At 35.4% G+C, this 10644-nt stretch overlaps 1 protein-coding gene across 1 annotated transcript in view; it reads left to right on the forward strand.

Moving 5' to 3' along the window:
• Positions 1 to 7796, forward strand: part of LOC128013109 (V-set and transmembrane domain-containing protein 2A-like) — a 117009-nt gene extending 109213 nt beyond the window's left edge. Inside the window, exons 3-5 of the mRNA XM_052595821.1 lie at positions 175 to 225; positions 581 to 920; positions 5684 to 7796. Coding sequence (XP_052451781.1) covers positions 175 to 225; positions 581 to 920; positions 5684 to 5760 — 468 coding nt within the window. The 3' untranslated portion in view covers positions 5761 to 7796. The remainder of the gene's footprint in view (positions 1 to 174; positions 226 to 580; positions 921 to 5683) is intronic.
• The last annotated feature ends 2848 nt before the right edge of the window (positions 7797 to 10644 follow it).

The following is a 10644-nucleotide window of genomic DNA, read 5'->3' on the forward strand; positions in this document are numbered from 1 at the left end:
AATGAATTTATTTTTTATTTTTTATTGTTATTATTATTTTATTTTTTTGTGGTATTGAGTATCAATATTTTTTAAAGCATCAGATTCACAAATTTCCAACAGCATTATTATCTACAGATTTGATCTTAAATGCTATAAACTCTAAACACTCTTATTGTTGTTCTGTGTGAGCAGATGGAGCTGATTCCAGACCCAGATCCTGATGAAGAAGGGACTAAAATAAGTGTGAGTACAAGATCTATGGCTATATGATAAAGCAAACTATTACATGTCTATGATTTTCGTGTGACCGATCCCTTTTTCGCCACTAATCATTGTAATCTTTAACCCAGTGAAGCCTGATATCTGAAATATATATATGTATATATATACCATCTCTTTTCACAGACAGAAGGTGTGATGAAGATCAGGCTTTTGTGCGTCAGATATGATGCAGTAGGCTTTATAGGGTTAAATACCTTGACGCCGCCTTTGCTGTTATGAAAGGCCTCTAAAGCAAAGACGCTGGCAAATAAAGGTTTTATGCGTTGGTCTAGAGCAGCGAGTTCATCTGAGGATTTGTCTTCCATTCTCTTCACAGACAGTCAAGGTCCAAGGCAATGACATCTCCCACAAGCTGCAGATCTCTCGGGTGAGCAAGAACGATGAGGGTCTGTACGAATGCCGTGTCACAGATGCCAACTACGGAGAGCTGAAGGAGTACAAGGCTCAAGCCTACCTGAAAGTCAACGCCACCATCCGCCCGCGCAACAGGGCCATTAAGAAGAGCTCTCCGCTGCACCTGACCGATAAGAAACCCCGCAAGAGCAGCTTGGCTCTGGGTCAGGACAGCAACGGCATGAGCTCAGACCAGAGAGCCCAGTCCACTTCTGCCTCGCAGACGGCACACTCCAAAACAGTGGAGCACAGCACAGGGGCAGGTATGAGGTCATCTCTGTCTCTAGCATTCGTCCTTGTGTTTCAACAGGCTTGAGGACTGCATAAAGAAACAGCTTCGGAGCATCAGATTTCATTATTAATCCTCTTAATGCACTGCAAAAAAAAAAAAAAAAAAGTAATCCTTCTACTGAGTATTTAAATTTGCATTTACAGTATGTATATAATAATGGATATTTGAGAAAGTTATTTATGGCCAGTCACTGTAAGTGTAATAAACTGCATTTAATTACTGGAGCGTTTATGTAATTGGAAGTCAAACTCAGCTAGTTTGTTAAGTTTCACATTACATACTTTCATTGATATATAAAACATGCCTTAAAGAGTTTTACTGTGTGGGAAAACAATGCAACCAGTTATTATAGCTATTTAGATTAACGATGCCATATTATTGCAAATTAAAAACAAATATACAAATATATGAATATGTAATAGAGTTGCTAATAGGCTGTTGTAGAACCAGTAATGGAGTTTAGAAATTGTCAGCAGGGAATAAATAGCAGGCCTATAATTTAATTGACTGAAGGTATTATACTGAGCTCAAAATAGCAAATGTGTTCCTCTTATGAAAGTAAACGTTGCGTTAGTCTAAAAAAAATGCATTTTAGGTAATAAACATGCATTAGTGTCAATTAATAATTATTTAGGTCTGATATTACATCCAGATTATACTGACCTCAAAATTGCAAATGTAAGTTATTCCTCTTTTGAAAACAAACTTTGCCACGGTGTGTAATACAGGATCGAGTTAATCAGCAGATTATGCAAAAATCTGATTTCTATTCATTTGACACAGAGCTTATTATAATTATTGTAGCAGATTTAAAATCACTAATAAGATCATCTTTGTGACATGAAAAATAAATAAATAAACAAACATATTTGGGCCATATCTTGAATATTTGGAGGTCAAGTATTAATTGTGTACAGTGAGATCAGGGGATATTTAACAAACTCAACCTGGTTTCAAAGTCTAAAACATGAACAATGCAAAAACCAATGTACAGGAAGAAAGAATGAAAAAGAAAAGAAAGAAAATACAGTAAATGAAAAATTTAATATTATTGTTTTGTTATTTGCATTTATTTGAAATATGGCACAATAGTGTACTCCAACGATATATAGGGTGCTAATCATAGTTTGAAGTGCTTATAGACGGTTAACAATGTTAAATTATTCAAGTAGTGTCTTAAATCATTCTGGATGGATGAAATTGAGTGACCTTGCTAAATATCTTTGAATTGCAAATCAATTAATGTATCTTCCTGTCATTTTAAGTCAAAATCCTGCACACTGTGGCCAATTAAATTCAACCCTCAACTTTTGATTTGAATAAAATCCAGTTCTTCCATTCTGAACTCTTCAAAACCAGCAGAGATCTTACAAACCGACAGAAAAGATGCTGAAAAACATAAAACAAGAATGAGGGGATTCATCTAGATGATTATATTTGATTGCATAGAGGTTCTTCTAACATGTGATTTGTACAGCAGGTAAAGTGAGCGGAGGACATATTAATTGCTGTATACCTTCATTATAAATACGTCAGAGATGTATTCGTTGAACATGAGTACTCCGAGCTCTTTTAACCTTCAACAACCTTCACTACAGCAGCATCAGCAAACTGTAATTACATCCACTGACATTCTGACATGACTCATACTCTTCCTTACAGCTAATCAGATGCGACTGGTAATGAACGTATAGATGTGATGCGTAATCAACAGTGCATTTCAGCCGGCAGGAGTGATTCATTATTCCCAAGCAAACGAAGGGAGGCATGCTTGATCACTTTTTCAGGAAGGTCCCTCTTCGGCTTGATCACAGAAAGGAGCAGAGGGTCATGGGAGGATCCACTCCCACCACCAGAAAAATCCTGTGAACGCCACAGTGATTTACTGAATATTTAATTCCCCTTTTCCTATTTGTTGCCTTGTTTCCTGGTTTTATGGCAAGAGCACATCCTTAAACGTCTCCCGTTCTCTTCTGCAGTCGAGGCAGGTGTGCAATAAGTTCAGAGAGGAATCAAATCACATTTGCTTTGAAGTCTTCAGGCCTTGTATCGCACCTAATTTCATTGTTCAAAGGAGGTCTAGAAAAAAAAAGGAAAAACAACAGGAAATGCGGTTCAAAAATGCAGATGTATTTATAGCACTGTGCGAAAAATGGAACACGATCAAACCTGCTAACAATAGGACTGAGAAACTGACTTTCAGGAGAAAACGGAAGAGATTCATCATTTTTCAAAGCCTTCCCATATATCCCTGCACCACTAAAAAAATAAAATAAAATAATTATATATATATAGTTCGTTCCTTAGCATCCTTCCAGCGCAGAGCAGTAGTTGTGTTTCTCTGTAACACAGCTGTCAGCACACATAGCTTGTTTTAAAAATACTCTGAAAAGCCTTTAGAAAGGCAGGTTGGCTACAGGAGGCTCCACATTAATCCCTTTTCATGGTGTAATGGCAGATTTCAGCTTGATTTATCTGTGGTGGTTTTAGGAGGAGGCCTCTGTGAATAGGTAGATAGTGTCTTCTTTAGTTTCACAGACCAATAAAACCAGACTATTGTGTGGTACCTGGGAGTTAAGAGATATTTTGGTTGCACTTTTTTTGTTAAAACATAAATAAATACTAGTAATTTTAAGAAAAGTTGCAAAAATATGTGCATCATGGGCCTGAATGACCTTGTTGCTTATGGAGAGATGTAAGCAAATGAAGAGTTCTGTTGAAATGTTTTATTCTAAAATGAATATATTTGTTGTTAGGCTCCTATGTGTAGGTTCAGTAATTTCACCTGAATTTCAAACGTCACTTGCACTTTGCATCTGAACTCTTCATATACGGGTGAATATCACAATAGAGTACCTTTCATGTGCTAAAATAGTAGTAATATAGTAGTAATATACTTCAGAGGTATTTTACTCAAACTCTAGGGTTGATATATTGTGGCCAACATGCACTAGAGAAAAACTATTATTTCATCATGAGATTTTCTCCCAACTTTCAATTGTTTCACTTCAATGATAAGTTAGAATTTTGTGAATTTTTAAAGCAAAAGGTCAAAAGGATAAACAATGTAGATTTATTTCCAGATATATTTCATATATATATTTTTGAGAAAACAGTTATATGTGGATGCAGTTTTTTCGTTTGCATGTTACTGCCCCCACACCTAGATGATTGAACACACTGGATTATATAGATATTAAATAATTATTATTAAATTAGTACTATAAAATATCAATATGACAGGGTGGAAGAAAAAAACAAAACTCTTAACTGGAAAAACTCTTAAAAAATATAATAATGTTATATTATAATATAATAAGTCACCAACTTGCTCAACCTCAGCCTTTGAAATTCCCACCACTGAAGAGACAAACACTCTGTTGTCCTGATGTCACTGAAGAGGACGGCATTTTCTTAAAGGGGCGGATTCCCCAGTACGACAGGGTGGATAACCATTCAAGGGACATGGACAAACTCTTATTTTTATTAGATAAAAATATTGTTTTTATTACCAAATTATCAATATACTCAAATTGAGTAATGTCTTATTTAACAAAACATCAATAAGAGCACAATTGTATGATTTGACAACATTCTATTATCATTAAAATGTAATGAGAAGTGCATGGAACATGGCAAAATAGCATTCATTATCTTACACAACAACAACAACAACAAAAATGTATATTAAGAGCCAAGTATTTTTTTTCTATTAATATTAATACATAACATAAAAATGATTATGAAAGGGTGTGTTATATAAGGCTAGGTTATCATGGAAAATTAGTCATTGATCATTGTTTTTGCTGAATAAATCTATACACACTCCAGAAAATTCACTTCAGCTTAACACCTGAATGTTTATGCAAATATTAATAAATTGCAAATTTACTTGATTATCATGTGTTTATATTCAGGATTTCTAAAAAACAAACTAATGCATATTACACTTAGATGTTAATTATGCCTGTACTCAAAACATTATAGCAATTTAATCGTTGTTTTTTTTTTTTTTTTTTTTTTAGTCTATATATTTTATTTAATTTGTAGCTTTATATATATATATATATATATATATATATATATATATATATATATACACAAATGCAACAAATGCACATTTTCACTTATGCACAACTCAGCTTAGCACATAAACTTGTATACAAGTTTACTTGCCAACATTGAGGAATATGCAAATTGTAATTCTGTATAAAGCATTTACATTCAGGATTTATTACATGCAAATTCAAACTTGAGTGAATTCAACGCCAGCAATTAGTTAAGAAGTATTACAAATACAAAAAAAAGAAGAAACAAATAGAAAGAAAATCCACCTTAGTTTAGCATGTATCTCAGTATTCATGAAAAAGTATATGCTATTTTTAATTTGCACGTAAAACTTACAGACATAAAAACAGTTCGACGGAAAGCCATATGCAACATATTATTTTCGAACAGCTTGCAATCATGTCAATATGTATGGAAGGACTTGAAGCATTACAGTTTATTTGCTGTATGAAATCTGCATTAATCATTCCCTTTTGAAGCAATTCCTTTCGCTATATAAAGGAACGTGCAATAAATGATGAGCAAAGACCTATCAGTTTGAAGTATTCTTACGCTGTTAGCCCAGTCATGTATAATAAAGTCTAGACAGGCTCTTTTTGTTAATATTTGGAGTGAAGTGCTTCTGTTCTTCCTTTCCGTTCAGTGTCCTCTCTTCTCTCCTCACAGGGATGAGGATATCCACGAGTAATGGACTCGCTGTTCTCCTCCTCACAACCGGCCTCATGAGCGGACTGTGGCTATAGTGACTCCTTTTCCCAGAATCACACTTATTTTAGAGCCAAGAGAAAATTGCCTGCTATTTGGACGGAGCGGACAGCACAGTAGTCCCTCAACACTGCACCCAACATAGTCTAAGATCATCACCAGAAGCACCTTCCTTTCTAAAGCCTAGGAGAAGGAAACTGTCAGAGGACACGTGCTTCACGCTCCAAATCAAACTCCGGATCGAACAAACGGACACAGACTCTTACAGGGTCTTACACCTCTTATATATATTTGTGGTTGTTTTTTGTTGACCTTTTAACTCCAGCTGTGAATTTAATACATGCTCTGAAGTTGCGAAAAGTCTATATTTGTGTAAAATATGAATATATGAACAGATATACAGTATATATATATATATATATAGAGAGAGAGAGAGAGAGAGAGAGAGAGTATTTGATTTCAAATTCCCTCCAGTCTGTACAGATGCCATTCACTCGCTGTGTATTCACATGCAAAAACAGCCTTGAAGTCAAAATAAGTGCATCGCGGCTCGGTACATGTTGTGTCCGGATCGCTAACTGAGCTCAGCTTGACTGTGTGCTAAATCACGGTTGTTGTTGCTTTATTTATTTTTTATTTTTGTTTGGCATAATAAATGTGAGTGTATTCTTCTGCCCCTCTGTCCTGTCGGTACAATGCTGTAAACTGAGAGTCACGTTAAATTCGCACGTTGCATGTTGTGAGCATAGCAGTCTACGGCTGGAATCAAACCTCACACTCAATAATGCCATTTCAGAGCATCGTTTCAGTACAGTTGAAAAGATATTGTTTGTTTGGCTCTTATTTACTTTTTTGGAGAGTGGAGGCTCAGACGAATCAATGGAAATAAATGTCCTAAGCGTTCACCCTTCTCGTTGATAAAGGTGTTGCATGACCTTCAGCGCTATTGAATGCTGTGATTGTGTCCTCTTAAACATCACAAGTATGATTCACCCACGTTTAAGTGCTGAAGATGATTGTTTTTCACCTCTTGAAGCCTCCGTCATTTCCGCGGTGGTTTGCCATCTTCAAAATCATGTTGCATCATGGATTTCCACTAAGCTGAAAAAATCAATGGACAATTGGTTTTCTCTCTCATCTTTTTTTTTAATTTACAATGGAACAAGCTGAACACAAGTGACTGAACTCAATATGACACCAAAACATCCTCTGCTGCAGGCGAAATGAAGAAGAAACTGATTGACAGATCTTTTTCTGGTTATTCTGGGTCAGACTGAACATTTTGAGATCAATAACCAAGATACAAAAAAAAGGCTTCAGAATTACATATTCCCCTATGATGCCCTTATCACTGTATTTTAAAAGTGTTGGTAGTGGTTGAAAAAAAGATGGTGACATTTAACCAACACTGTGTTATCAACAAGAACAAGACGTCCCTCAAGGAATGTCAAGGTTTTGAAAGGAATCTGAAGCTGCAGTTGATGGAAATTCATTCTGTTTGACATTCTGCTCTTGTATTGATGTCTTGAGGTGTGTTATATCATTTAACCAAAGAGATGGGCACGTCGCAGTACTGTTTACAGAACACATAAGAGCCCCGTGTTTTACGCCAAATCTACGCTGGCTTTCTGAAAACTCATTCTCTTACTCATGGCCGGGTCATGTGTAGTGTTTGGTCCTCAGTTTTGGCTTTTGAAGCAGCTGTATTGGGATTACGCTTAGATTAAAACGTAAGAAAGAGAGTTTCTCACAAAGAACAAACACAAAACCAACATGAAATCTTGTTAAAATACTACAAAGTAAGGGAAAATTCCATGTAGCGTTTTTTTATCCTGCACTAAAAATTTTTGCTTTTCAGTCAAAACTTTTATTATTGGTGAATAATAACGCAAAACATTTTAAAATCAGTTCAGATGATTTGAACATTTTTTTTGCATGATAAAACTGTCGATTTTTATTATACATTAAAGGTAGTTTTGTAATTTTTTTGAACCACAGCTGAAAATAAATTATAAAATTAAATAATAGTAATAATCATTTTCTGAAAAGATTGTTGTATATATATATATATATATATATATATATATATATATATATATATATATATATATATATATATATATATAACAATCTTGTCAGAATATGACAAGAAGAAAGCAAGAAAAGTTGAAGAAATCTATCAAGTATTGGGTAAATGATGACAGAATGTTACAATTGTTACATTATAATGTTGCAGGATAAAAGTTGTTACATCGATGTGTCCTTCAGGAGTTTCTAGCTTGTAACTCCAGCCTGGACGCTGTAATGTAAACTTAGCAAAGTTCATTTGTACTTTGACGGCCCTAATGATCCTGATCCCTAAACGAGGCCATGAAACTAAAAATACGCTACGATATTCCACTGAATAATCAGATGGGTTGTGCAATAGAAGGTTGTTCAGCAAGATTCTTGCCAAATTGTACTCTTCATAATTGAAAGACTAATCATAAAACCAGCTGGAAGCTCTACATTCTCTATAGATTTATGGGCATTTGTGGCTTTCAGAGCAGCTGCTATCTGAGAGTGGTAAGGTTTGTTGATTTGAGTAGGTTGATCTACATTAAACTTTGTTTTTAAGACGGCACTTTAAATAGGGCACACAACCACAATGATGATGATGAAGATCCACATTTGCGTGTGCTGTAAATAGACAAAACACCTAAACTAAATCCATCAGCTGCATTTGAACCCAGGACGCCTGTGGTTATAAATCCAGTCGGGTTGTCATCCTTTAAAAACAAACTCATTTAATTAAAACGTTTAAGTGTTTTGAATGGGATTCAGATGAATATATTTGATGCCTTGTACAGTCTGTGTAAAATTCACTGTAAACTAAAACAAGCCGCATGGTTTATTTCCATTTCTTATCCGTTTCCTTTTTGCCCAGAAAGGACTAATTGTATATGTGTATGGATTTACTGAAATGACAGAAATGTTATATGTGTGTTTTTGTGTTGCCATCTGTTTGGAGAACTCTACAGAAAACACTTTCAATCCTTTGGGAAGGGTTTTGTCCAAACCTCTGGAGATATTGGCTGGATTATGGAAAGCTGAATCTGACAGAAAAGAGATTAGGTTTTTGACGAAGCACAGACTCTTTGTGTTCTCAAAACAATAAGCCAAGATGGAGTCGCTCCTCGGATCTCTGAATATTGTTTTGGATGCGTACGTCTTGATTTCTGCATGATGAATCCACCGTACAAACAGAGATCAGTCCTTCCACTCCCAGGATCTGTGTTTGAGAAAGTCATCGTCTGGGTCCTGATCTTCTTCATATGCCTCATCGCAGGGAATTGGTGTATATATGGATCACCTCTTTGCCATCGTATTGGAGTCATAATTAAATGTTTACTGGACTCTTTCAAATACATGACATGATTAAAATGTAAAGCTGTCATGGCGGAGGAAAGCTGAAGTTTGTAATATAAGACAAAATGAGCCAACTTTTAATAAACTATCTTCACGGGCTGTCTAGATACAGATTTTTTTATGAGACGTGCGGTGTGATTTACAGTATGTGGTGCATCGGTTTTATTTTACTGCTGAAAGGAGCCACTTGTGTATCTGCAGATGTGCTTTAGAGGATCTGAAGTTTGAAGAACATCCTGCTAAATAAGAGTTTGATCAGATAACGGATGACTGATTATGAGAGAAAAGATAAGACGCCACTGTTTAAAACACTCAAACGCATTCACACACCACAAAATATGAAATAATCAATTTGCTTTAAAGCACTGTCTTCCTTTTTATTAATTCACCTCAAAAAACTACTACAGGACAGTGAAAAGGAAAATAGACTGGGAAGCTGTTCAATATGTCTCTCATTGCTTTGAACAGAGTTTAAATTAGTCTAATATTTGAGGCTTGTTTGGATGCCTCTATAAAGCCACCGTTAAGATTCAGCTCAACATTTTTATATTAATTAGAGCTGTTTTACAAGGTATCTAACACGACGCTGCTTGAAGAAAATACACTAAAGGCCCTGGCAGAAATGTATTGGAGTCTTATATTGAGAGGGGGGTAAAAATGATAATTTTCACCTGAGATTCGGAGATTACAGTGGGGTAAAATAACTTCAGAAAACTGACAGCAATGTCATGTTGTCATCAACCTCAAGAAGCATTGCAGACATCTTAACATCCTTTTAGATTTTGATTCTTAATAAACATTTATTTTGATATCTTCAATTTTAAGGCCCTATATGATTCAGTTTTTCAATATGGCTCCAGAATAAATTGTGCACATTGTCAGTGGTCCAAATACAAATGGTCACTTTGCATCCAGGAGATATCTATTGTATTTAAAGAGAAATGTCTAAAGAACAAATAATGTTAAAACTAGGAAAAAAATCCTATCCTTCTATCAATACAACTGCGCTAAGACCCTGAACCTGAACCTATGGAGAGCTGTTATACTTCTTGAGCTACAGGCAGACAAAGTAAAAAAACAACAACATATGTCTGTCATCTACTCACTCACAGGTTGCTCTTTACCATACAATATGCATTACATTCCAAGTCAACTAAAGAAGAAAAAAATAATATGTCTATTGCTATAAGTTGCTTTGCATAATAGCATATACTAAGTGCTTAATTGCACATCTGAAATGTAAGCAGGAAAATGAAAAAAGGAGAGCTGTTATTATATGATAACCCCTTCTATTCCTGATTGATGTCACTGGAAATTAAAGTCAAGGCACATTCAGTCCAGTGGTCATTTCTCCTTTGGCAAAAACACATGCATAATCACACTATCCCCGTGAGGGCAGGTAATGCAGCATGAAACACTGAAGAGACGATCTGACTCGAGCTGCTGGGTTAATGACCTTCGTCAAGGGTGTAATAATGATGTTTCAGAATTGTAATCTCAGTACCGGTCCAGTT

The sequence above is a fragment of the Carassius gibelio genome, chromosome B24, assembly GCF_023724105.1.
Source record: "Carassius gibelio isolate Cgi1373 ecotype wild population from Czech Republic chromosome B24, carGib1.2-hapl.c, whole genome shotgun sequence".
NCBI classification, from domain to species: domain Eukaryota; kingdom Metazoa; phylum Chordata; class Actinopteri; order Cypriniformes; family Cyprinidae; genus Carassius; species Carassius gibelio.